Source organism: Mirounga leonina, unplaced genomic scaffold (genome assembly GCF_011800145.1).
Source record: "Mirounga leonina isolate KUSES-001 unplaced genomic scaffold, KU_Mleo_1.0 Mir_94, whole genome shotgun sequence".
In the NCBI taxonomy this organism is placed as follows: domain Eukaryota; kingdom Metazoa; phylum Chordata; class Mammalia; order Carnivora; family Phocidae; genus Mirounga; species Mirounga leonina.
In genome coordinates, this window is record NW_023270855.1 from 53,259,384 (window position 1) to 53,286,436 (window position 27,053).

Consider the following 27,053-nt stretch of genomic DNA (forward strand, 5'->3'; position numbering starts at 1 on the left):
GTTAAAGATGGGAGTGGAGGCCCAAAGTGCCAGAAGAAGTCATAGGTAGGAGTGCCGGAGCTCGGGGTCCCAGGGCTGAATGGGGGGCATGTGAGGGGGGAAGGCACCGTCATCAGTAAAGGCTGCCGCCGCCGCCAGGTCTGGTTCAGTGCCACCTGGAGTGACCTTGGTCTGGCCGTGAAGGGGACCCTCGGTGACTGCATGGAGGATGAAGCCTGAGCCTGACAGGTGTTGAGTGCAGGGTTTTCAGCGCAGGTGACCTCCCCTCACACAGATGAAGAGAAGCCAGCAGAGGGTAGCCAGGTGGGAGGAGCCAGGCCCCAGGTACAGGTCAAGGGTAAGGGGTGGGCTGCCTCAGGTGGCAGGAGGTCGGAGGGAGGGGAGTAAGTCATCCCCCCCCACCCCCCAGCAAAGCAAAGAGGGGCAGGGAGGGAGGAGCTGAGCTGGGTAGAGGAAGGGTCCTGGCTGCTGCCAAAGGCCCCGAATTCCCAGGACTGTGGCGGGGTCTCCCTGCAAGGGTCCCCCCTTCATCAGCCTGCCTGAGGGTGTAGATTCAGGGAGAGGCTGGGGAGGGCACGGCAGGGGAGCCAGGTGTCCTCCCACAGCTCCCCCCCCCAGCCTGACTAGTCCTCTGGGAGCTGGTAGATGTGTTCGCAGAGCCCGTGCATTCACACAGCCTTCCTTTTATAGAAGCGCCTGCTCTTCCCCACACACTGCACACGGCTCCCCGGGGCACAAACAGGCTCCCGGGCGGGGGGTGTGGAGCAGAGCCAGCCCACTCTGTGCTGCCCATCTCCCAGCTTCCAAAGTGCGCGTGTGAATGGTGGGCAGGAGGAACCAGGCTGAGAGAGGTTTGGGGGAGCAGATGTGGTCAGTGCCAGGAGATCATGCCACGTCTTGGTGGCACCCTCCAGGGCCGGCTGAGCGGGGCCCCCCACCCCTCCCAGCCCCGCTTAGTCCCGTTATTCCACAGCCTCCAGTCTCCCCAAGTTAAGGGAAAGAAGGGGGGGTGGACCTTGGCGATGCGCGTTGCGGAAGGGAGCTAGTTCACCCGTCAGTCCCCCCAGAATGCGGCCTGCGTGTTTTGGCAGCATGGGGCAGCCATTAAGAGCATGTGGAAGTCAGACCTGGGTTTAAATCCCAGCCAGGCTGGAATCCCGCCACTCAGTATAGTACAGGCTAGTCCCTCAGGCCGCCTGGGCCTCCATCCCCCGGGCTGTCGAACAGCGATGCTAAGAGGGCTCGCTCTGGGTCCTGCAGAGGGGACAGGTCACGCGCAGCACGCGCTAACTCACGCACCGCCTGGCATGTAGTAAGCGTTCAGTAATAGCTTTTATTGACACCATCGGCTCAGAGGCAGGGAGGAGGGGGAAGGCATGGGGAAGGCCGCGGGGGGGATGCGGGAAGGGGGCAGGGGGAAGCGGCAGGAGGGCCAGGGAGGGGCGCTGACCTGTACTGGGGAGAACCTGCCTGCACTCTTCCTCCCACCGAAGGTGCCGCGCGTCCTGGACACAACAGCCATTGGTGCTCTCCAGGCTCGGTCTCCGGGGCAGGCCGCGCAGGGCATATGGGTGTGCAGCGTCCACCCCATGGGCGCAGGAGAGCCTGCCCCGCAGGAGCAGCTCAACATTAAGGGGGGATCGCGGGCGGAGTGAGGATGGCCAGACCACAGGGGAGGGAGTGGGGACACGGGGGTCCCCCGCATCCAGGAATGGACAGGACACTCATGCTCGGCGGCAGGGCACTAGCAGAGCCACCTATACGCCTTGGGGTGGGGGTGGGGGTCCTCTTCCCAGTCGGGGGCCAGCAGAGCCTGCGAGTTACAGTTACGGAGCGAGGACGGGGCGGGATAAAGGCACGAAGTGGGGCTCCGGCCAGGCCGGGAGGAAAGATGGGAGGGGTCTGAGGGGGAGGAGCCGGACCTCTAACGGCCTCCTCCCTCGGGCTAGGCGCTGGGGCGGAGGTCCTGAGCGCTCCCTGCCAGGCGGCGCCCCCGTCGAGTCGGCCCCTCGGAGAGCGGCAGGGCACGGCTCAGACCAGCGCGTAGTCGAACTGCCCGCGCTCGAGCGCCTCCTTGTGGTCGGTCCAGGACGAGGCGGGCATGCGGCTGTAGGGGTCGAGCAGGATGCGCACGCAGCGCACCATCAGCAGCACCAGCACCACGAGCAGGCAGAGCACGAAGGCGAACACCGTGCGCTGCTCCGCGTCCAGGCCCGCGCCCACCGGGGGCCCCGTCGACGGCGGCAGCGGCTCGGGGGATAGCGTCCACGTCGCGCTCATGGCTCACATCGCCGCGCGCCCTGCGGAGGAAGGGCCTGCCGGGGGCGCCAGGATGAGCCTGCGCCTTCCCGCCCCTGCGCCGTCCCCTCCCGCCACCGCCCCCTGACCTTGCCCGGATACAGCCCCCGCCCGCGCCTCCGTCCCCCGGCTACGCCCAAGCCGGGCTCGCGGGCAAGCCGCCACAGGCACGCGGGGACCCAACTCCGGCCGTGCGTGCAGGTGGGGGCGCTGAGACTGGGGAGAGGGAGCCCGGACCCGGCCGGCCCGCGCACAACAGGTGCGAACGCGCAGCCCCGGCGGCGCAGCGGGGCGAAACCCTGTCCCCCGCCCCGCTCCCTTTGTTCTCGGCGTCCCGGGGACCCTTCCCCCACCCCCCCCACCCTGCCGCGCCCCTCACCCTGGCCTCGACCGGGACGGGGACCGAGCGCCCGGTGGCTGCGCTCTCTTCCGGGACCCGCGCCGGCTCCGCTCTCGGCCTCTCCCCGGTGGTAGCGGCGGCGGTTGGTGGCGGCGGCGGCCCGGGCTCAGCCCACCCCACCCGCCCCTGGAGCGCTGGAGACCGAGGCAGGCGAGCCGCACGCTAGCCGGGCCGCCGCGGCTGTTCCCATGGCGACGAGGGCGGGGCCGCCGCGGGGGGCGGAGGCTGCGCAGGGAGCGGTGCGCGGGCTCGCGACCCCGCCCCGGCCTCCGGGAGGACGGCGCTCCCCCCCCCGGAGGCGCCTGGGAGACCCCGGCCGCGGGGAGCCTCAGCACCGAGGACCTCGCCCACCCCACCCCAGAAGCACCCCAGCCCGACTTCCGCACCTTCCCCCCATTCTCTGCGATAGACCCCTCGACCAGATGTCCTGCGCGGACGGATCCCAATGCCTCCAAAAATCACTCCTATTGGCACTCAAGCCCCTCCAGCTCTAGGAACCCCAACCCTCCGAGACCCCAGCCAGACTACTGAAAACTCCCTAGCTCTTGTCTCGGTCACCCAAGGGCGGGCAGGGTCCTGACCAGGCAAGGCTGCCCCCTCCAGAGCTTCAGTTCCTTCAGTGACCTTGACCACCTCCCTGTGACCTCCTGGTCAGCTCCCGCCCCACCCCAGTGACAGACACCTCGGACCACCCAAGTTGCTCTCCTGCACTTTGGTGTTTTATTATTTCCAAATCGCAGGCATATACACACGGGTAATAAGGGCACTGTTAAAATAAAAAACGGAGCCAAAATGCCCTGGCTGAAGTGGCCAGTGGGCCACTCTGAGTGGCGGGGGCCTGGGCCCTGTCCTCCTGCCTCCAGAGAGCCCCTGGGTAGGGGCCCGTTGGCACCATCGGGCCTGTGCACTGCAGTGACCTCGCTCAGCAGCCCCGCGGGGCCGAGGGGCAGCGCGGGGGCTGGCACTGTGGGGAGGAGCCCCGGCAACTGCCCGCCCTTCCCCGTGCCGCCCTGGTAGAGAACCGACAGTCCTGTCCTCAGAGGTCTAGCTGCTGCGGGCAGACAGCAGTCCTCTGGGTGTCCATCACGTGCTGATCCAGCCCAGGAGCCCCCGGCCGCGGCCACCGTGCTCAGAGGACCTGCTCTGTGCTGGAAGCGGAGATGTCCAGAAGCCGCCAGGCTGCATAGGGGTTGAGCTCGTCCTGGTCTCGGCAGAGCGCCCACACGTACAGCATGCGCAGCACCTTCTCCTGCCGGGGCGGGGAAGGTGAGGGCTGGGGACAAGGGGCTGCCGAGAGGAGCAGGGCAGAACACAGAGGGGACACCAGGAGGGACCAGGGAGTGGGGCTGGGGGTGTCAGCCTGGCTCTGGGCTCCAGAGGCTGCAACTCTTGGCCCAACCAGACAGGTCAGTCACCCTCTGACCTCCACCAGGCCTGACTGGGACCCTAGACTTCTGGAAGCCCGGCCCTGCTGTTTCTGCACAGTCACAAAACCTCCTGGCTCCAAAGTGCAAGGCAGCTGAAGATGGCCACCTGCCCGTGCTGCTCCATTTCCTCTCACACTCACCGGGTCACCCTCGACCACCTCGCCTTTGGGGTTCTTGATCACCATCACCAGCTGGGCCTGGAAAGTGATGATCAGCACAGGCCCCTGCTCCATCATCTTGCCCATGGCCAGCTGCGGGGGGGGGGGGGGGCTTAGAGTGGCCACACCCCTTCCCTGCTGCTCCCCTTGTGGTGCAGATCCCCGCTTCCCAGAGAGCGGCCCCAGCACCCCCTCGTGCCCCTCGCTGGGCCAGGCCCCGGAAGGAGGCTGAGGAGTCCAGTCGTCCGTTTCCAGGTGGGAGATTCCCACAAGACCCTTCCCAATGTGACCCATTGTCTGAACTGCTAAGACCTGGGCTGGGCGGCCACATCAAGGCCCCCCGCAAAGGGCCCAGTCGTGCACACAGGCAGGGGTAGAGGGAAGCGTGCGCTGGCGTGTCTCCAGCTCCCCATAGGGACCGTCGGGGCCTAAGTGGTCCTGACAGAGCGCCCCCCTTCCCAGTAAAGGCGCAGGGGCAATACTGCCTTTGGGGGCCCCGAGGTCTGGGCAGCAGCACCCCCCGCGTCTGCCACCTGCCTAAGAATTCTCCCACCACGGGCTTCCGCGGAAGGGGCCCCGGAGGTCCCTTAACCCAAGCACCTGCCCATGTCAGGACTCCTGCAGGGACGGGGCGCCCCTGTGACGAGCACACCCCCCGGGAGAGACACTCACGTCAACGCTGTCGATATCCAGGATGCGGGAGTGGAACTGCAGGCCCAGCGCCCTGGCCTGCTGGATCGGGTGAGCCAGCTGGCTGTAGGTCTGCAACGAGAAGCCGCACGCCTGGGGCCGCACGCACGCACGCACGCACGCCTGGGGCCGCACGCACGCACGCCGGAACGCAAGCCCCGCCGGAACGCAGGCCCCGCCCGAGCGCCGCAGCACCGAGGCTGGCGCGCCGCGGGGCCCGACACGCGGTCCTGGGCGGCTCTCCCCGCAGGCGGGCTCGCCAGCCGAGCCCCGCGCTTTCAGCCCTCGAACCGTCCAGAAACGGCTCCTGGCGCGGGGCTGTGCTACGCCGGGCGTGGCGGACGCCAGGAGCACGGGTCCAAGCAGGCGGGCTGGTGCCCCCCGTTTGCTGGCCCGCAGCGCACACCCCTCCCTCGTTATAAAGGCAGCACTGCATCAAGACTACCGACTGAAAGTGCCATCACCGGGAGAGTTGGTAATTTTCCTGCTGCAGAATCTGAAACACAGCCCCAGGGGTAAGTTGAGGCCTCTCTGGCTGATCGTGGACTTGCCCCTATTCACCGCACTCTGAATCCTGGCCTGGAATCCAACGCGTTTTCTAGGATTTGCCCTAATCCGGGCTGCTCTGAAATGAGCTGCACGGGGTGCCTCCTCCTCGCTGACCAGCTGCTCCGGGAAGCCGCTGCCCGCAGGCAGCCCGCATAACACCCCTGGCCCCGCCCCAGCCTGCTCCCAGGCCCAGGACATGTGCAGCCTTGTAGCTTTCCTCCAGAAGCTTCTCTGGACTCAGCAACTATGATGGAAGACATTCCAATCACAACTACTTTTTATGGAAATAACCGCTACCAAGAAAACAAATGCTGCCGCTCCCATTTCTGGTGTGATTCTTAAAAAATGACATTTAAAAAACACCTCTGTGTGAGCACCTGCAATTTCAAGTGCATTTCCAGGGGCACCAGCAGCTCTCTGGCAAAGATAATCAACCACATCCTAATGGTGCCAAAGTATTAAAAAAAAAAGAAAAGAAACACCACCACCACTCACAAATGCCTGTTGGATTAGTCACCATGCAGAGGAGTATTTAAAAAAAAAATCTGACATCTTCTCCTCTGCTTTCTCCCAAGTTGTTTGTGAGCTGGAAGCAGAACAGAGTCAGCCAAAAAAGGCTCTGGATTGCTTAATACAAATAAGCTCAGAAAAAGACAAAAAAAAAAACCAACCCACAAAGACACAGGTCAGGGCGTGAGCAGGGGGAGGCGAGGTGGCCAGCCAGAGCCCTGCAGGCACGGGGAGGCTGCCAGGCTCCAGGGAAGACAGGGTGTGCTCCTGAGGGGGGCTGACCCTGTCACCCATGGCCCGGCACCGTGCAGCCCGGGGACCCTGAGCCCCGACTCCGGGGAGCAGTCAGGCCTCGTCAGGACACGGCTCCTCCCCATGCGGGAAATCTATCACCGTCTGTTTTGATCTGTTTCGGGAACTCAAAGTGAGGACAGCTAATGAGTCCAGCCAGCGCTTTGTGTCCTGCAAATGCTGCCTGTGTTCGTGCTGTACCCTAATGATGCCTGTGACATGGGCGTGATGATGGACGCTGGCCCGGGGATGGGAAGGTCACACACACCCCTCTCCGCCCAGCCCCGGCCCCCGGGGTCCCCCCATAATCAGGACACCAGACCCCGTCATGCCCTTCTCAGACCATGCTGCCCAAGCAGATCTCCAAGCTATGATTCTTTTTAGGCCTAACTAGAAAAAAATAAAAAGAAAGAAGTACTCACAGCTTCATAGCACCAATCTTTGAGAATGTCGAGCTCTCCAGAAATCATGGCCTAAAAAGGGGAAAACAAAAAAAATTAGCTCGAGACTAAGAGGGGACGATCTAGGCAGGAGGCCCTCCCCCACAGGCTCTACCTGGGGAGCAGGGGGCCTTGAATTGGGCTGCAGCAATGGGCGCCCCTCCTCAGGCCCTGGGGACTAAGGGCCTGTGTGTGTGACCCCCGGCAGCCCAGGGTGGTCCCAAGGGCCTCGTGGGAGGAGGCAGAGGAAGGTGGCAGCGTGGTGGGCTCACCCTGGCCAGGAAACTGAGCCAGGGAGGCCAAGAGCTGCATTCTCCCTCCACTGGGGATGGAGCTTTGCACAGCTGGGTCCACAAAAGCACAGAGGAGGGGTCCCAGGGGTGGCCTCCCCAGGTGCCATGGGGGAGACCTCCACAGGAACTTGGAGGCAGGGCTGAACCTGCTCAAGGTGACGGAGGAGCTGAGGGCCCGAGGGAAAGCACAAGCAGGCTGGGGGCTGAGACAGCCTCACCCCAGAAGAAACTGCCTGTGCTCGGATTGCTGCTTTTGGGGATCGCTCCATGTCTACCTCCTCCCTCCCTGCCCAAAGTGGCGTGAGGGACCTGGGAAATCGGAAAGGGAGGGGGACCCATGAAGGTCACTGGGATGGAGGAGGCAGGAGGAGGGGACAGGAACCCACTGGGGCTTGCAAGGCCTTTTTGTGGTCTCATTAGGAATTTTCCTGGGCTCCGGCCACGTCTTGGGGGCTAAAGGAGCAGACATGGTGGAGGAAAAGGCAGCCGACTCAGGCAGGGGCCTTGTGGAGGGCTGGTTGCAGCAGGACTTTGGGCAAGCCGCTCCCTCCTCGTTTCTGAGCCAGGAAGGGGATAGAAGATGGGATTCAGGATTCCCATAGAGAGGACACCTCGGAGGAGAGCCCCCTTAGGGTCCCCCTCATGGCTTGCCCCACGGGCTACAGCTTCACCCACTCCTGAAAGGCCCCGGGCAGCCGCTCACTGCAACCTCCAAGGAACCACCTCAAGCACAGAGCACGAGGGAACCAGACAGGAGGCTCCAGGCCAGCTTTCAAGGGAGGCAGGAGTTGCTGCCGGACATCGTGACAGGGAACTCAGTCCCGGGAGCAGACGCACCCAACAGCCAAGGCAAGAAAGCAGCTGCCGTTGTGGGGACCAGCAGGGCCCATGGGCGACCCCAGGTGCCTTCTCAGAGGTGCATGACTAACAAGGGCCAGGCATGGGGTGCTCAGGCCTCTGAAGGTGGGACAGGTGTCTGCCCTGGCAGAGCGCTCCATCAGGCCACAGCCGGTTTGTCGTGCGCAGCCCAGGGCGATAAGAGACCGGCCAGGATGGGGAGGGCCCGCTGAGGGGGCAACCCACCTCCAGGACGTTGGGGATGATGTCGTTCTCACACTGCTGCAGGAACCGCTCCTTGTCAAAGGCGGGGTCAACTCGCAGGATCTCCGTGAGCACCTCTGACATCTCCGTCTTGGAGAATAGGCCCCCTGGAGGCAGCCGAGCCAGGAGTGGGTCGAGGGCCCGCGGCCCTCCCCTGCTGCCAGCCCCGGTGGCAAGGACAGGCAAGCCACTCACCCAGCAGGTCCGTGACCTTGTCTGTCAGTGCGCGGGACGCCCGGATGAGTGCGTTGTCACTTTCGTCATACTTCATCTTCATCTCAAAGAACCCTGTGTGGACATGGGCCGGGGTCAAGGGGCCCTTCCAGAATGACACCCCTACTCCATGACTTCCGAGGGCTCCTCGGGGCCCCTACAAGATCCAGTCTCCGTGCTGGGTAAACAAGGGGACTTCTCTGAGCCTGCGTCCCCAGCGGTGGGCCGAGGGGGCTGTGCGAACCGTGAGGGGCCGCCCTGCTAGCTGGGGCTCTCCCTCCAAAGGAAACAGGCCTCTAGCAACCCCCACAGGACAAGGGACGAGGGTGGGTGGCACCTGGGGAGCCCCATGCCCCAGACAAGAACAGAGAACTCTGGGGCCTCGAGCTGGCAGGCCGGGCCCCACCAGCGCCCCCTATGAGGGAGCGTCTCACGGGGAAATCCACAGCCGTTTGCCCGGCCGCCCTGCTGCTAGCAACCGCTCTGGCCACGGCAGCGATGGGTGACTCGGCCCCCATGGTAGGGTCCCTGGCCCGCCAGCCCGAAATGTACCGCTGCCCGCGTGAGCAGGGCTGCCTGTCGGCCTGTGCTCTGCCAGAGCTCTGCTGCTCACTGGCTGGGCGATCCTGCGGAAGTGGCTGGTCCTCTCTGACCCCGGTCTCCTCCTCTGTACAGTGGGGGTCTGGCTTGTGCCCAGCACATGGGGAGCACTCAGTGAGTTTCCGCGGTCACGGCTACGCTGTCAGCTGAGCCTCCGAGATGTGAACACTCACGATTAAAGACCACATTGTTGTCCCTGAAGTCTTTCCACTGCTGGTACCACTTGGAGTCCTTGTGCAGCACGACTCCCAGGGCCTCCCTGGGAAGACCGGGCCGGTGGTGAGCAGCGGCGCGGGAGCCCCGCCACCCACCCGGCCCCGGGGGGAGGGGTGTAGCGGGACAGCCCACCCCGCGCCTCTCAGCCTCCTCTCTCCTGTTCCCCACCCCACCCGCGCCCCCAGACGCACTAGGGAGCAGGAACTGTTGAGCAGAAAAGAAGCTGAGGAATGAACTGACTCGGGCAGAACCTTCTGCGGCGCTCGGCCACACCCAGTGCGCTGGCCGGTCTGCTACCTACTCATTGGGCTCAAACACCTTCTCTTCCTTGAACTTCTCTCCCGCAAACTCCTTCCTCTTCCTGAGCCGCTCTGGCCTCCGATAGGGCCCGGTCTGCCCCAGCACACTCTCGTCAAGCTCCTTCTTCACAGACTCCACCCCCTGGAGGGAAGCAGCCAGCCACGCGGTGGGCACTCGGGACCTGCCCGACACCGCAGACCACCACGGTGGGCCTGTGTGTTTGCGCCCCACGTCGGAGAGCATCTGCTGGGAACCCCACCGTAGGGCCTGATGACACCCCAGGGGCTCGGCCTCCCCCAGTGTTGAGGTCACGTGGCTCAGAGTGACCTGCCCGACTTCCCTGCATGGGCAGTGGGACTGTTCTAGATGGACCCTGCTTTTCTTTGGCCTCCCTCTCATTCCCCGAGACAGAGGCTCTGGCCCCGTTCGGCTGGCTGTGCACCCCCCGCTCTGTAGGGCCTGCCCCCTCCACCTGTGGCCCCTTCCCTGTATGTTCCTCTGTCACATGTCACTCAGGAACTCCTCATCCCCTCCTGGGACCCCATACCCCTTGAGAGCAGAAACAAGGACTTTCTATCTTGTGGCCCCTGTGGCCAGCAGAGGGCTCAGCCACGGGAGGATTCGACAGGTGATAGGGAACGAATTGGGGACCTCCAGTCACCCTGAGTGCAAAAGGTCCCTGGTTTAGAGGCACAAGCTAAGGATGTTAGCGGCTGAGAAGCTCTCACTTGCCCGAGGCTGCCTAGCCGGGAGTGGAGCACAGACTGGGTGCCTCGGGTGGGCTGAGCTCCGAGGTGGGAACTCTGGCTCCTGGACTCTGAGCAGGCCAAGGCAAGGGCACCCCCGGCAGCAAGGGCACCAGGCCGCCCCACCTGAGAGAGGGCTCTGAAGGCGGCAGTCTTGCCCAGCTTCTCCCCACCCTTGGACACTGACTCGGCGGACTGCTTGGCAGTCTTGGCTGCTTCTTCCACGCTCTCCTTGATTTTCCGGCCAAAGTCGCTTTTACTGACTTCGTCGAGACTCTACTGAGACAGAGGGACAGGGGTGTCAGCACAGGACTGCTCGGGGCCTGCATGAGCTCCCCCAGAGCTAAGGCCAGTTGAGCCCTCCAAAGGGTGGGAACGGGTGTTCTGAGCTTGTCTGGCCCGTGGGGCCCCGAGACTCAGGCCCCCCGTGTACAAAGTCTGGGGTGCTGGACCCCTGGGCTCTGGGCTAGACACCAGGTCAACTGGCTCTCCCCAGAATGGGCAGGAGAGGCAGCCGAGGGATAACGGGAGAAACCTGCATCCAGCACTGCACCGGCCTGCCCTGCTCTCCTGCCCAGAACAGAGAAAAGCAAAACAAGGCACAAAAAGGAAGCCCCTGGCGCAACTCCCTGCCTTCCCCACCCTCGCCTGGGGGCCAAGCAGTGCTTCCTGGTGTTTAGGCAGAAGAAAAAAAAAATCCTCGTTTCTGATCCAGTCTTTGCCAGCGGCAGCTAAGCTTCTCACCCGAGTGGTAAACTGCAGGGCACGTGGGCTAGTGTGACTCTGCTCTCCTTCCTGGGGGCGCCGCGCAGCCTAACTCCAGAAGCCACCGCACCAGGCCGGCTCTTCCCTCGCCTGCCGCCCACGGCTCCGCAGCCCCGGGCCAAGTCCCGCCAAGTCCTCCCTGCCCGGGCCCCAGCTCTGCCGCTGCTCCCGGCACCGCTCTCTCCTCCCAGACGCGACCCACAGATGGCCCCGAGCCGCGGCCAATGGAGCGTGGCAGCCCAGAGACCGTTACCTCCTTCACTGTGCCCGAGAGCTCCCCCAGCTTCTTCTTTATCACCTCGCTCGTCCGCACCGTTTCGGATTCAATGGTTTTCTACGGGAGGGATGTTGTTTGTTACGCCGCCGCAGTTATCTTACAGGCAAGGGTCCAAAGAAGCATTTTTCTCAGCAGCCCTCTCCCCTGCCAGCCTGCCCACCCCAGGGCCCCTCACTGCGCCACAGCCCGGCCGGCGGGCTCAGCAGCCGAAGGCTGACACGTGGAGACCCTCTAGGCCCAGCCCCTGGCTCCACTCCCTCGCTAGGTGCAGGGGTGATCTGGCCCCCTCCGCAGCCCCTCCCCCCGGGCTCACTGACATTATCCTGCCTCACTCTGCACCCCTGCAGCTGCCAGCCCCTGCCGGATCTCCCGCAGCCACTGTCCCCCCGACCTGCCCCCAAACCACCCCTTCCTTAATGGAAAGGAAGGGCGACCTGCCGCCGACGGAATAGGCCTTGCGCATGGCCTGGGAGGGGGCCCGGAGAACAAAAAGCCCAGGGTCCTGGCGCGGGCGCCCACTGGTAGGAGGGGAGGCTGCCCCCACCCCACAGCCCTCATGCGGCAGAGGCGGCGGAGCCCGCTCGCTAAGAGACGGCGACCATTAAGGACACCTGCAGTGCTGTAACCCGCTTTCTACCCGCTTCACTCAGAGGGCCATGACCAGTGCATCTCAAGCCCACTGCTCCAGCGGTCACCAGGGGAGGCCAGCCGACGCACTTGCGGGCCCGGCAGCTATGGGGGGCGCCGAGACCCTGCATTTCTCACGCCCTCCCCAGAGAAGCTGGCGCTGCCGGTGTGCAGAGCACGGTGCTCCATCTCAGCACAGGAGTTTAGGCAGGAAGAAAAAAAGGCCCAAGGACTTTCTATCTTGTGGCCCCTGTGGCCAGCAGAGGGCTCAGCCACGGGAGGATTCGACAGGTGATAGGGAACGAATTCGGGACCTCCAGTCACCCTGAGTGCAAAAGGTCCCTGGTTTAGAGGCACAAGCTAAGGATGTTAGCGGCTGAGAAGCTGGGCCAGCGCAGTGACCTCACCTTCCCCCGCCACGCTGGCACCGCGTGGGAAGCAAGTGTCCCACCAGGGGAGACGCGAAGCAGAGGGACTCACGTATTTCCTTCTGGCTTCCTGGAGCGCGTCGGACTCTTCCAACTTGCGGGCCTCATCTCGGAACTTTTTAATACTTTCTTTCATTTCTTTGTTTTTGGCTAATTCTTGTTTGATATTATCCAGTAAGCCAGAGAGAAAGCCTTTCCTGTTTCCAGAAGAATAGGATCTGGACTAGAAAGAATGTAAAAGAAACAAAGGGTTTGTACTTTTTCCTCTGTACCGATACGGGGTTCACAATGAATAGCTACCTCTTTTATGAGCGACAAAAGTCAAATAAAAAAAGCATCAGGTGAGGGGCGCCTGGGTGGCTCAGTCGATTAAGCATCTGCCTTCAGCTCAGGTCATGATCCCAGGGTCCTGGGATGGAGCCCCAAGTTGGGCTCCCTGCCCAGTGGGGAGTCTGTTTCTCCCTAGGTGCAAGGGTGATCTTCTCCCTCTTCCTCTGCCCCTTACCCCCATTCGTGTTCTCTCTCTCTCTCTCTCCCTCCCTCCCTCTCATAAATAAATAAAATATTTTTAAAAAAATATTTAGAAAAGAAGGCATCAGGTGGTAAACTATGAGATGTCCAGACTATGAAATGTTATTCAGTAATAAAAAGGAATGAGTTAGCAAGCCATGAAAAGATATTGTGGCCTTCCGCAACGTCATATGTCAATGACATCTCAATTTAAAAAAGACACAGAAGGGGCGCCTGGGTGGCTCAGTCGTTAAACGTCTGCCTTCGGCTCAGGTCATGGTCCCAGGGTCCTGGGATTGAGCCCCGCATCGGGCACGCCGCTCCGCGGGAAGCCTGCTTCTCCGTCTCCCACTCCCCCTGCTTGTGTTCCCTCTCTTGCTGTGTCTCTCTCTGTCAAATAAATAAAATCTTAAAAAAATAAAAATAAAAAAGACACAGAGGACCTTAGCTGAGAGAAGCTGGTCTGAAGAGACTCCAGACGGTATGATCCCCGCTCTAGGCCCTTCTGGAAAAGGTGAAACCATGCAGACAGTAAAAGGATCTGTGGTTGTCACAGGCTGGTGGGGTGGGGGGGAGATGAATGGGCAGAGCCCAAGGGAGTTTCAGGGCACCGAGACTACTCTCTGTGACACGACTATGGTGGACACCGGGCAGACGTCTGTCCACAGCCTGGGAATGTACAGTACCCAGAGCGAACCCTGAGGCAAACTGTGGACTGCAGTTAATAACAGATCAATACCTGCTTATGAGTCGGAACAACCATGCTACACTAATGCTAGATGGCGCCTCATGGCGAAAATGCCTCACGGGGAAAACTGTGTGCCCAGGTGGGAGGAGAGGGGGAGAGGAAGCTGATGGGAACTCTCTGTATTTCCTGTTCAGGTTTTCTGTACTTCTAAAAATGCTCAAAAGAATAAAGTCTATTCTAAAACAAAACAAAGTACCAGGCTCCTTCTTCAACAGAGGAGACCCTGGATGAGAAACGGGTGCAGCTTAGAATCCTCAGAGGGATTCAAATGTGCTCATCTTAAGGTGAAGGTCAACACCCAAAGGGGCCCTGGGCTCAGGACTGGGACAACATCCCAAAGAAGCTGGCATAGGGCCCTACTCCCTGGGCTTCTGGGGCCGGGGTAACTTCTTCCTTTGGGGTCAGAGTCAAGTCCCAAGTTGGGCCTCACATGTCAACCTTGGGCTTGGCATAAACCTCCCTCGTTTATGGATCACTGTCACCAAGAGCTGAAGCTCAGGGGTCCCCCTCATAGGAAAACCCCGACACACCCAGGGGCCAGAGCCTAGGGAGGCCAAAAGAAAGGCCAAGGCCCCACTCCACGCACAAGAGCCAGTACATTGCCCAAGATACAGGCTCCAGGGTCAGACTGAGCCAGGGTTGGGTCCCTGCTTCGCCAAAAGCATGAGAGCAGGCTCTGAAAAGGGAATGCTTGAAGAACCATGCGAGGGAGCCGCCGCATGGGGCAGGGACCACTTCCATGGTGTCCCAGCGCAGCGCCATGGCCGGGGCCTGCCTTCCCATTTTTCAGGGTGACTGACTCCTGAGCCCGCATCAAGCCCCAGGGCCAGCCTGGCCAGCCTTTCTCGGGGTGTGGGGGTGGGAATGGAGTCTTGGTGAGGGAGTACAGGTTCTAAGACCGTCTGGGGGGCGCCTGGGTGGCTCAGTTGGTTAAGCGTCTGCCTTCTGCTCGGGTCGTGATCCCAGGGTCCTGGGATCGAGTCCCGCATCGGGCCCCCTGCTCAGCGGGGAGCCTGCTTCTCCCTCTCCCTCTGCGGCTCTCCCTGCTTGTGCTCTCTCTCTCTATCAAATGAATAAAATCTTAAAAAAAAAAAAAAAAAGACCGTCTGGGACTGCGCCACCTGTGTGAGTCTACTGCTGGGAGGAGACTCAGAGGGAAGGGTAGGGTGTGAGCTGCCCCAGTGTGTGGGTTTGGGGAAGTAGGTCAGCTTCTGGGCTTTCCTCCCCGTGGTGGTGAGGCACCCACAGAAAGAAGCATGGTTGAAGAGGTATGAAGGGAAGGGCAAAAGCTCTAGAAAATGCGGTCTGTGGGGAACAACAGAAACAGAAAACTGAGCCCCCGAGATGGGTGACTCTGCTCAAATGCCTGGAGGGCTGTCACGCAGAAAAGGCAAGAGCCACAGGGAGGTGGATTTCAGCTGAGTCCAGGGATGCCTTTCCAGCTATTAGAGCTGACACATCATCTGCCTTGTCAGGCGGGAGTTCTACCTCTGTTAATGCCAAGCACCTCTCGAGATCCTGAGAGGACCAGCACGCTGGACTCTGGAAGCCCAAAGGCCTTAGATGTGGAATGTCAGCCAATCAGTTGCCCCAGGCAGTGTGGGCAACATCTTGCAGCCCTCTCTCCCGTCAACTAGGCCTGATCTTTCAGATGACTTTCCCCTCCTCTCAGCTTGCTAGCATTCTGAGTCACTCACCACGGGCAGCTCTCTGCTGGGCCGGCGTATGGGATAGGTACCATGGCATAGCGACACCAGGTTGTGGCTGGACAGAAACTGGACTCCACTGCCGAGGCATTTCTAATTGGGGGAGAAAAGAGAAAGACCCAATTCAGTTAAGAGAACGACTGGGAAGTAAGCAGGCCACACTAAAAAGCTGGGGGTCGCCCAAGACTCATTTGCCGATTTTTACCGCATGCCTGTGCTGTAAGCTAGACCCTCTGCAATCTTGCTAAATTCTGAGAAGCCAGTGGAATCTTGCGGAAAAGACGACACTGGATCTGCACCTCCAGGGTCCATGTCTACTTTCCTGCCTCTGAACCTGGGGAAAACCAGAGAAGTCCCAGGAAATGCCAAACTATGGTGGAAGAAGGCGAATCGTGCCAGTCTAATTTAATCCTGGAGACTGAAATGGGCACCCAGAGCCTCGATGCTGGCAGTAAACAGTCTTCTCTCACAAGCATCCCCCACTTCTGCCAGCCCCAGAAAGCCAGAGACCTGGGCTTTCAGAGGTAAAACACGGAGAACTTACTGTTCCAGGCACAACCCTGGGAGAAACCTACCATGTCCCAGGGTTGGGTTGCCAGTGGGACAACTGAGGGGATCCACCAGGGCAAAAACACTACTAATGCCATGTGAAAGGCATTTCTGCTCCCACCAAATGAAGAACTTTTAAGCTCCATAAGAGAAGGGCCTGGACCTGCACAGGCCTTGAAACCTAGCACCCAGCACTGAACCACACACGCTGATGTCAATGACTCCATAGAACCATAGCCCGGCGGGGGGCGAATCGCCCCTCACTTCCTGATCGCGCTCCACGTGCACAGGGGAGTGAATGGTGGCCTCGGCGCCCAGTGGAGGAAGAGCGAGAAGTCAAAACACCGTGACAGTCACGGCCCGCGTTTATATGCCAGGTCCTCTACCGAGGGCATTTCCTGCATCGCTCCTCCTAACCCTCCGTGTGAAAGTGCGGGAGGTAGTTCTCTCCCTGGCTGAGAGCTTGAGCTCGTGGGGGCGGTGGGAGTTGAGGTGTGTATGGAGTGCTCAGAAAACAGTAGTATTTCATGTTGCTGGAAGTCGGTTAGGAAACTGGGAGTCAGAAAGGTTAAGCAACCTGCCCACAGTGTCAGGTGACTTTTAAAAGTGACTTTTAAAAAAAGTCAAAAAACCACTCTTCCATTTCCACATTCCCTGGGCCTTTCCTCTCCCTGTTTCACGCCTCCTTTCTCCAGAAACTTTAAGCAACATCCCAAACTCATACAAATGCCACCATCTCCTATAGTTCAGGAGTAACTCCTGAGACGCCTGGCTGGCTCAGTCGGAAGAGCATGAGACTCTTGATCTTGGGGTCATGAGTTCAAGCCCCATGCTGGGGGTAGAGATGACTTAAATAAACTTACCAAAAAAATGATTTATTTTTTTATTTTTTTGAAGATTTTATTTATTTATTAGACAGAGAGAGAGGGAACACAAGCAGGGGGAGTGGGAGAGGAAAGCAGGCTTCCTGCGGAGCAGGGAGCCCAATGTGGGGCTCGATTCCAGGACCCTGGGATCATGACCCGAGCCGAAGGCAGACGCTTAACAACTGAGCCACCCAGGCGCCCCCCAAAAATTATTTTTGTAAAAAAGAGTAACTCCTGGGACGCCTGGGTCAGGATCCCAGGGTCCTGGGACCGGGCCCCGCATCAGGCTCCCTGCTCAGCTGGGAGCCTGCTTTTCCCTATCCCTCTGCCTGCCACTCCCCCTGCTTGTTCTCTCTGTCAGATAAATAAAATCTTTAAAAAAAAAAAAAAAGAGAGAGAGAGAGTAACTCCCAAGAGTTTAGTTTAGTAAGTTGTTCTCTGCCTACACCTGTTGATCCTGGAGCACTGACTTCAGCAACAGTCTGAGATAGAAGTGGATGGCTGTCTAACTTGGGAAAGAAATTCCACAGTAAGCCCAAACCTGAGGTTGGTGCCCCACCAGTTTTGTGCCCAAATCCAAACGTGTAAATTCAATCTCTCAACCCTGACTCAAAAGACAAGCAGCCAAGAAAAAAAAATCAGCCCTGAGTCAGACAGCTTCTTTCTCCCCACACTAGGATCCCTGTAAGATATTTTCCTCCCTCCACAGTCTGGCTCTGTCGTCAGTCTGACCCAGGATTTTGGCCAGGTCAGCTACCCCCCAGCTGACACTGTGGGCAGGTTGCTTAACCTTTCTGACTCCCAGTTTCCTAACCGACTTCCAGCAACATGAAGTACTACTGTTTTCTGAGCGCTCCATACACACCTCAACTCCCACCGCCCCCACGAGCTCAAGCTCTCAGCCAGGGAGAGAACTACGTCCCGCACTTTCACACGGAGGCTTAGGAGGAGCGATGCAGGAAATGCCCTCGGTAGAGGACCCGGCATATAAACGCGGGCCGTGACTGTCACGGTGTTTTGACTTCTCGCTCTTCCTCCACTGGGCGCCGAGGCCACCATGCACTCCCCTGCGCACGTGGAGCGCGATCAGGAAGTGAGGGGCGATTCGCCCCCGCCGGGCTCCGCCCATGGCCGCCTCCCAGCCGGCACGCTCTGCCCCCGCCCGTGCGCTTCGCTCCGGGACCCCGGGCCCGGCCTCCGCCGACCCAACGCCCTGAACCCAAGGCTCTCGCTGAGCCCAAGGAAGGGCCGAGGGGGCCAAAGGCCTGAGGACAAAAAGGCCCTGGAGGTCGCAGGCCTGGAGCTCCCTAGACCCGCCCCCACCCCGCACCCCAACCCTGCACGTCCGCTTACCCGCGGGCAGCGACACCAGCCTCCCCACAGCGCCGCCGCCGCCATGTTGCTGGATCCCGTGTGACCTTCTGGCAACGCGGCCCGATGGCGTCACCAGCCGCGTCTATGTGGCGCGGCGTGGGCCTGGGAAAAGCCGGCCCTGGGGGCGGGGTTTCGGAGAGGAAACAGCCCCTGATTTAGACAGCGCTCCCGGGGAGGGCGGGGCCTTGGAGAGCGGTCCGGGGTAGGGGCGGGGCCTAAGAGCTGGAGATTCCTAGAGAGCTAGGCCTCTGATAGGGCAGGATTTCGGAAGGCGGGACCCGTGACTGGAGGTCGGCGTGGGGGGGCGGGCACTTTTCTGAAGCGGAGACCTCTGGTTGGATAAGACCACGAAGGGGCGGATCGTGAGGGCGCGAATTCCGTCCCCCGCGGTGATCTCCCCGACAGATCGCGCCGGGTTGCAGTGGCCGGAAGGGCAAGTGGAGCGGCTGCCCACAGGAGTGGATTCAGCTGGATTCTGACTGATTGGCCCGCGGACCAGCCCGGTAGTGACTGACCCTGGCTCTCACTGACGGTGGCCTACAGTGACCGACAGACGGGCAAGTGAGTTGCTCCCAGAGCGAGAGCACGTGAGCCCACTTTGTACAGCACTTTGAGGAAGCTCCTGTTGGTTTTAGTCCAGATCAGGAAGATGAAGCTAAGACCAGGCTGGGTGGAGGCCGCTCCTCCGTGGATTCCGTGTGAATCGACACACCTGGCCCTAAAGAAGATTAGGCCTTTGTCTTTTTAGCACCTGGAGACTATTTTCCATTTAGAGAATGCCGCCACCAAGTGGCGGTACCTTAACATGGCCATGCGATCTGAGTCTAGGAGAGATGGGGAGCTGGTACCGTGGGGGGGAGTCAATGCATGCTGCCTTTGCCCTGTTGAAGCCTTTTGAGTTATTAAACTGTGATAAGGTCTGTGGGACTTGAAAGGGAGGCAACATACACTCCCTAGCTTCAGGGTTGGACAGATTCTCTGTCTCTCAGAAGCTCCACCTCGAGGTGGGAGTAAGTAATGAGGGCTTCCACTCTGGCTTTGAAATGTCTTTACTCCGAGAAGAGCAAACTAGTTAAGTGGTTGGGATATATAGGTTTGTTGCTGAGAAGAAGGTCTGGAGGAAGAAGAGCCCTTGAAGGAGACTGGGCAGGACCGGTCAACAGGTAGGAAGAGCACCTGGAAGACCTCGGAGAAGGCAGGCGGAGTGTGGAGTGTTGAATGCTACAGGGAACTCAGGCAAGGCAGGCCAGGCCAGACCCGTGTCCATTGTCCTTGGCATTTGTGCAATATGGAGGTCCATGGTGAGACAAGCAAGAGCATTTTGGTTGAATGGTGATTGTGGAAGCCAGGTTTCAGTGGGTTGAGTTTTTTTTTTTTTTTTTTACAGAGGTGCGCTGGAGTCAGCTCGTACTGGCCGGCGAGAGCGAATTGTCAAATTTTTAGGAATTTGGGAGCTAGTTGTTAAACACGGCCCTTGTTTAAAAGTTCATTGTATAAACTTCCCCATCAAATGGATTGTATTTAGACAAAGGTAATAAATACTCAAAACTCAACACTTCCTAATTATTTTTCCACGTGTTGCTAGCTGCGCTACTGAGGGCATTTACATAAATCACATCTGTATGCTGGAAATACTGTTACGCATGCTGTTGCATCTTCTGTCAGTTCCGTGTTCAGTGACACCGCACCAGTAGCTTGAAGTCCGCCACGGTGGGAGGAGTATTTACACCACAGGAATCGGCAAACACTGCAGATCGGGAGCTTTTGGTTCGTTTGGAGGGCCCGCTAGTGAACATTCAGCCAGCACGTAGGGCAGGCATGGGCACCTCTGAGAAATCCTTGCTGTGTGTAGAGGGAGAAATGATGGCAGCTGGAGGAACATATGGGGAGCGTTGAGGGTGCTCTGTGTGTTTCTCCACCTTTTCATTTTGAAACACTTGAAAGCCACAAACAAGTTGCACAGTATAATGAACACTCACGGACGCTTCACCTAGATTCATTTTGCCACTTGCTTTAGCCATTTCTGTTATATATACACACACAAATACACACACGCGTACATATACAAGCAGGTTTGTTTGTTTTGCTAAACGTTTGAAGGAGAGTTGCAGACATCAAGACACTTCCCCTTCGATACCGATCAGCACATTTCTGATAAGGGCATTCTTTTTTCTTTTTTTTTTAAGATTTTTATTTATTTATTTGACAGACAGTGAGAGAGGAAACACAAGCGGGGGGCAGTGGGAGAGGGAGAAGCAGGCTTCCCGCGAAGCAGGGAGCCCGATGCGGGGCTCGATCCCGGGACCCCGGGATCACGACCTGAGCCGAAGGCAGACGCCCAACGACTGAGCCACCCAGGCGCCCCCGTATTTTCCGTATTTTTACAACAGTGGGCATATAGTTGGCGATACTGTCCTGTACATTTAAAAATTGGTTAAGATCTCTGGCTCTCTCACTCTCTAAGTCAGAAAGAGAGCCCTCACCAGGGACCGAATTCTGCCAGCACCTTGATCTTGGACTTTCAAGTCTCCAGAACTGTGAGACATAATTGTGGTTTACCCCCCTCCCCCCTGCCGCCCCCGCCCAGTCTGTGGTATTTTGTTACAGCAGTCCCAGCTGACTAAGACCTTCAGGTCTCCCTGATCAGTAGACCCAGCCGTGTGCTCAAAGCTCCCTGGTGGGGTGGCAGGGTGCAGGGAACCTTCCCAGCGCTGTATGGTGAGTGTGCACTGGGCAAGGTCAATGGCAAGACCAAGAGCAGGACAAGGACCAAGGCCCTCAGGGAGCTGCCCTTTGGAGAAGCATCCAGAAAGCCTGTTCTTGGGAGTGTGTGTGTGCAGTGTTCATCCAGGAAGGGCAAGATTTGGGGCTGGGATTATCACAGAAAGACTGTTATTTCACCGTGGCCCTGTAACAAATCATTCCAAAACAAGATGGCTTAACAGCAGAGTGGTGGTTCCTGGTGACTGGGGGGTGGGGAAATGGGCAGGTGTTGTTCAGTGCCTATCAAGTTTCAGTTCTGCAAGGTGAGGGAGAGCTAGAGTTCTGCTGGCACGTAGGGCCTACAATTCGCAATGCTGTATCGTGCACTTCAAAAATTTTAGTTTTAAAACATTCATGTTGGGCGCCTGGGTGGCTCAGTTGGTTAAGCGACTGCCTTCGGCTCAGGTCATGATCCTGGAGTCCCTGGATCGAGTCCCGCATCGGGCTCCCTGCTCGGCGGGGAGTCTGCTTCTCCCTCTGACCCGCCCCCTCTCATGCTCTCTCTCTCTCATTCTCTCTCTCAAATAAATAAATAAAATCTTTAAAAAAATAAAATAAAATAAAACATTCATGTTAAGTGTTCTCCCACCCACCCACCCCCACCCCTAAAACAAAGGATACGGGAAAACTTTGCAGGTGAGGGATATGTTACCTCGATTGTGGTGATGGTGTCACGGGTGTGTGTGTATGTCCAAAACGCACCACATTATATACATGAAGTATCTGCAGATTTTGCATATCTGTTATACCTCAATAAAGCTGTTTTTATTTTTATTTTTTTAAGATTTTATTTATTTGAGACAGAGAGAATGAGAGACAGAGAGCATGAGAGGGAGGAGGGTCAGAGGGAGAAGCAGACTCCCTGCCGAGCAGGGAGCCCGATGCGGGACTCGATCCCGGGACTCCAGGATCATGACCTGAGCCGAAGGCAGTCGCTTAACCAACTGAGCCACCCAGGCGCCCCTGTTTTTATTTTTTTTAAAGATTTTATTTATTTATTTGACAGAGCGAGAGAGAACACAAGCAGGGGGAGCGGCAGGTAGAGGGAGAAGCAGGCTCCCTGCTGAGCAGAGAGCCTGATGCGGGGCTCAATCCCGGAACCCTGGGATCGTGACCTGAGCCGAAGGCAGACGCTCAACGACTGAGCCACGCAGGCGCCCCAATAAAGCTGTTTTTAACAATGTCATGGCTTAAGACGAGTTTGTATGCTCTCACCATTTCTGTGGGTCAGGCATCTTGGTGTGACCCAGCTGGTCCTCTGGCTCAGTGTCTCACGGGTCTATGATACAGGTGTCAGGTGGGGCTGTCACCTTCTCAAGGCCCGATGGGGGGAGGCTGTGCTCCAGGATCACTCATACGGCTGTTGGCAGGATTCAGTCCCTTGCCGGCTGTCGGACCGAGGGCCTCCGTTTCTCATGGACCACAGGCTTCAGTGTTTGCCAGGTGGGCATGCAGCAGCTTCCAACTGCCAGCTGCCATAGCCAACTTCTGTCCACGGGTGTAAGAGAGGGCCAGCAAGGCAGAAGTCACAGTCTTTTGTAACCTAATGTCAGATGTGACATCCCACCCCATTTATCATATTCTGTTAGTTAAAATGGACTCATTAGATCCTGTCTATACTCAAGGAGAGAGGATCAGACAAGAGCATGAATATAGGAGATGGGAACCATGAGGGCCAATTTAGAAGCCCCTCCCCATAAGTGTTAGAGTGTTTTGATTCTGCAGCCTGGGGAGGGTGAGACTCGGGGCTCAGGGGTAACGCCCCCTGCATTTGGTATAGTTGTACCGTAACAAAACCTGGGGCCTGGGCAGTGTCTACTTTTTGTGCTTAGAGATTTCCTTCTTGGCCTATGTAAGTTATCAGTCTTTGTTACTGGTCCTTGAAAACACCTGTGATTAGTCATGCTGACAGCATGTACTCTGGATAGGATGTGATACGAGAAGGGCCCTTCCCCTCTGGGGTTTTCTTCCCCAAACCCATCACCCCAGTCTATCTGTGAGAAAAGCATCAGCAAAATTGAGTGGAAAGTCAAGGAAGTTCCCATATACTGCACCGTACCCTCTGCCCCTCTGCATGCACAGCCTCCCCAACTGTCAACATAACACCAAAGGGACACGTTTGTTACCATCAATGAACCCACACCAACGCATCATTATCATCCAGAGCCCATGCCTTACATTGGTGTCCACTCTGTGGGTTTGGACAGATGGATAATGAATGTATCCATCGTTATGGTAACATACAGAGTATTTCACTGCCCTAAAAATCCCCTGTGTTCCACTTCTTCATCTCTCCCCGCTCCGCACCACTGACAGCCACTGATCCTTTTACTGTCTGTATGCTTTTGCCTTTTCCAGAATGTCATAGAGTTGGAATCCTACAGTGTGCAGCCTTTTCAGACGGGCTTCTCTCACGTAGTCCTGTGCATTTGAGGTTCCTCCGCGTCTTTTCATGGCTGGAGAGTTCGTCTCTTTTTCGTGCTGAATAGCATCCCATTGTCTGGATGTCCCGCAGTCTATCCCTTCACCCACTGAAGGATGTCTGGGTTGCTTCCAAGTCCAAAGCTGCTATGGACACTTGTGTGTGCAGGTTTGGGTGTGTGGTTGTAAGTTTTCACTTCATTCGGGTAAATATCAAGGAGTGTGACTATTGGACAGAAGATTTCTAGTCTCATGCCCTCACTTTGCCATAGTTTCTTAAGTTCTCGCTGTGATTATGTTTCTGGCAGTTTATTCTATTTCTAACATTTTTCTGTGCTGTGATTGTATTTTATGAAGCACAGAGTTTTAATAATGCCCTGTCTCCAACTTCGCGTAATGTTTATCACTATGTAATCAGGCTCTTTTTTCTTTTTGGCCTAAATGGTGGTTTTTCTAGATTAATATTGCCGGCCCAATAATCTTAATTAAGAATAATAGCTGTGATTTATCAAGCTCTCTAGGCCAGGCAGTGTGCCAAGAGATTCACATACTGGCTTAGTTAGGCCCTTTTCAGCCGTGAAGGACCTGAATGAGGGACTCCAGCATCTAATCATGTAGGTAGGCCCGAGGGCGGACCCGGACAGCCCCCTGGTTTCGGGTAGACCAGATGGGGACCCAGGCACATCCTTAGCAAGAGAAGTCTGCTGCTTGCAACCTGTGCTCCTCCTGCATCCCTTCTCCCAAAAACGCCCTCAATGCTGTTCTGGGCTGGATGTCATCCCCCCCCCCGCCCCCTCCCCTGCCAAATTCATCTGTTGGACGATCTGACCCCCAGCACTAAAGAATGTGACAATTTGGAGACAAGGCCTTTAAAGTGATAAGTAAGTTCCGATGAGGTCATTGGGATGGATCCTCGTCCAGTGTGACCGGTGTCCGTCTAGGAAGAGGAGGTGAGGACGCAGACATGTGCACAGGGACGGCCATCAGCCGGCCAAGGACAGAGGCCTCGCCAGCAGCCACGTGTGCCCGCGGCTTGATCTCCGGCCCCTGGAGCTGCGAGACGACACGTTTCTGGTGTGTGAGCCCCCCAGGGCTGTGTACTTTGTTAGGGCAGTCCTTTGCAAACGCCTGCAACAGCTTCTCTGCGTCCTCCCTCGGCCCAGAGCCCCTGCCCACGCCCAGCTGCTGCCGTGGCCCACAGGCCTCCATGTTCTGTCTGCCTTCTGTCTGGCTTCCTTCCCGGCCCTGCTCCCTCCTCTACCGGCTGGCTCTCTCCTCCAGCCCCTGTTCCCCTCCTCCAGGTACAATAATAGCTCCTGGCATTGGAGGAGCACCCCGTCTGCTCCAGAACAGCGTGCTCGGCCCTCTTCTTCAGCGCCAGCCCCCCCTCCAGCACCCCCACCCCTTGAGGCGGATGCTAGCAGGAGCTCTTTTGTGCAGATGGGCGCCCAAAGCTGCCCACAGCCGCTGGCAGCCTCAGAAAGGATGTGGCTGGCCCGGTTAGGGCAGGGCTGTCCTCCCAGGTTAAGCGGGGGGGGGACTCCTGGCCCCGGGGGGGGGGGACTCCTGGCCCCGGGGGGGCAGGGGATGAGGACAGGATGCTCTGGGGGGGGAGGGAGGGAACAGCCTATGCAAATGTCAGCGGCGCAGAAGGGCGTGGTGGGTGTCCTGTGGGCCCTACAGTCAGCTCTGTTTGCGCAACCATCCCTCTGGTTGCAGTGAGGAGGCCACTGAGGTCCCTAGGAGACACCATAGTGTCCCAAACCAGGGGCCCTGGCAGGTGGGCCTGCTGAGGAGCCAGGAGATAGGCTGCCTTTTAGGGGCTAAGGCGGGCAGCAGAGGCCATTATTAAGCACCTCGCTGATCTCTCTTCTCGAAATTATTTGCGCTCATCAGAGTCCACGTAGGTTATGGGTGGGATAGTCAGTAGGCAGCGGATGCAGAGCCTATGAGGCAATCAGGCCTTTCAAAGAGCCAGGCCTGACCTGTTAGCAGGGCTGACTTATCTATTAAATGCCCAGTGCATTGGGGGCCCTTGCAAATGTTTCAGTTTCTTTTAAAATGAGAAGGAAAGGCCCCCATGATCTAGTCTGGATTCTACCCATCTTTTTTTTTTTTTTTTTTTAAGCTTTACATATTTATTTATTTGAGAGAGAGAATGAGAGATGGAATGAGCAGGGAGAATGACAGAGGGAGAGAGAGAAGCAGACCCCTCGCTGAGCAGGGAGCCCAATGCGGGACTCGATCCCAGGACCCTGAGATCATGACCTGAGCCAAAGACAGACACTCAACCAACTGAGCCACCCAGGTGCCCCGATTCTATCCATCTTTATGCCCCACCTCGGTCGTAAAATTTAACTTTTAATGTATACATATAAATTTTTTTTTTTTTCCTTTATGGACTATGGGACCCATGAAGGCCAAAGTGCCTGGGGCCCATGCAAGTCACAATGGGGCATACTTTTAGCATATTTTGGGGGACTGATCATCCTAGGGCCTGTCTTTTCAGTCTTGGTACTATTATCAACCCCTCTCCTGTTACCATGATCCAGAAAGGGAAGATGGGGAGGAGAGAAAAGAGGGAACAACCCACCAGTGTGGAGGAGGCCTGCGCACGCCCACATTCACAGCAGCACTATTCATTAACAGCCAAAAGGTGGAAAGCAACCAACCCTAGTGTCTACCGACAGATGATAAACACCATGTGGTGCATCCGTACGCTGGAATGGTATTCAGCCTCACAAAGGGATAACGTTCTGATACCTGCTACAACAGGGATGGACCTGAAAACACTTGCCAAGTGAAGCAAGCCAACAGTCTCTGGAATACACGGAGTTCTGAATGCAGACAGCCTTCTGGGGCATAGGGGCCAGCCCCATTGTCTGGCTCCAGGCCCTGGGCTGATCAGGACAGGGGGTAGTTGCCCCGAGTGTGAGAGCCCCGCAGAGGAGGGGGCTGGCGGTGTGGGCTCTGCATTGACTGGTCTGCACACGAAAGGTGCAGTTTGGGCAAGTTGTTTTCCTCTCTCTAGGAATTAGCGAGCCCTGGGAGGGGCAAGTCTTTCCCAGATCAGCAAGGCCCTGAGGTGACAGAGCATCAGAATACAGAAAATAGGGGCACCTGGTGGCTCAGTCGGTTAAGTGTTCAATTCTTGATTTGGACTCAGGTCACGATCTCAGGGTCGAGAGGTCGAGCCCCGCGTTGGGCTCTGTGCTGAGTGCGGAGCCTGCTTGGGATTCTCTCTCTCTCCCTCACCCTCTGCCCCGCCCCCCCCCCCAAAATGAAAGATTTTAGCATCTTTGAATTTTTCCTCATTATGACAAATAACAGTTGGAAATTTGAGGACAAGAGAACATATTATATAAATACAGTTACAGTTGTTATATAAAAATAGTTAAAATTTTTATATTTTCTAGACTTCATGATCTCCCTGGTGTCAGATCCAGAAAGCCTCTTTCTAAGAAGAGCAGTTGTGTGAAGGCAAAACAGATAAAAACATTTCCAGATTACCAAATTCATAATCTGCCACATCGCTTATCAAGCCTCATGCTCTAATCTGTCACTACCGACGGTTTGTGTTTCTTCCAAGACTTCATTCTAACACATTTAGATTGGTTCTGAATCCATTCTTTCCTCTGAGCAAGGAAGGCAATACCATTGCTTTCTTCTAATGTAAAAGAGTCTTTAAAAAAAAAAAAATAAGAATCACCAGAGAAATGTCTTTATTTTTTTTAAAGATTTTATTTATTTATTTATTTATTTATTTATTTATTTATTTATTTATTTA

The 27,053-nt window shown here is 57.5% G+C and overlaps 2 protein-coding genes across 3 annotated transcripts; both read right to left on the minus strand.

Annotated features, from left to right (window-relative positions):
• Window positions 1-1,405: 1,405 nt before the first annotated feature.
• Window positions 1,406-2,802, minus strand: CTXN1 (cortexin 1). Its single transcript, XM_034996699.1, has 2 exons — window positions 2,678-2,802; window positions 1,406-2,315 (listed from the first exon to the last, which is right to left on the minus strand). Exon 2 carries the CDS (start codon window positions 2,278-2,280, stop codon window positions 2,032-2,034), a length of 249 nt encoding a protein of 82 aa, XP_034852590.1. The 5' UTR covers window positions 2,281-2,315; window positions 2,678-2,802; the 3' UTR covers window positions 1,406-2,031.
• Window positions 2,803-3,395: 593 nt separating this feature from the next.
• Window positions 3,396-18,174, minus strand: TIMM44 (translocase of inner mitochondrial membrane 44). Of its 2 annotated transcripts, none has more exons than XM_034996897.1 (13): window positions 18,062-18,174; window positions 15,285-15,386; window positions 12,382-12,552; window positions 11,251-11,331; window positions 10,359-10,508; window positions 9,488-9,627; window positions 9,144-9,229; window positions 8,353-8,445; window positions 8,140-8,264; window positions 6,746-6,796; window positions 4,956-5,045; window positions 4,266-4,322; window positions 3,396-3,947 (listed from the first exon to the last, which is right to left on the minus strand). In XM_034996897.1, the coding sequence occupies exons 1-13, from the start codon at window positions 18,104-18,106 to the stop codon at window positions 3,828-3,830; spliced, it is 1,311 nt and encodes a 436-aa protein (XP_034852788.1). In that variant the 5' UTR covers window positions 18,107-18,174; the 3' UTR covers window positions 3,396-3,827. The 2 variants fall into 2 exon arrangements, with proteins under 2 accessions (XP_034852788.1, XP_034852787.1); XM_034996896.1 differs by having other exon boundaries at window positions 4,266-4,376; window positions 18,062-18,106.
• Between the last annotated feature and the right edge of the window lie 8,879 nt (window positions 18,175-27,053).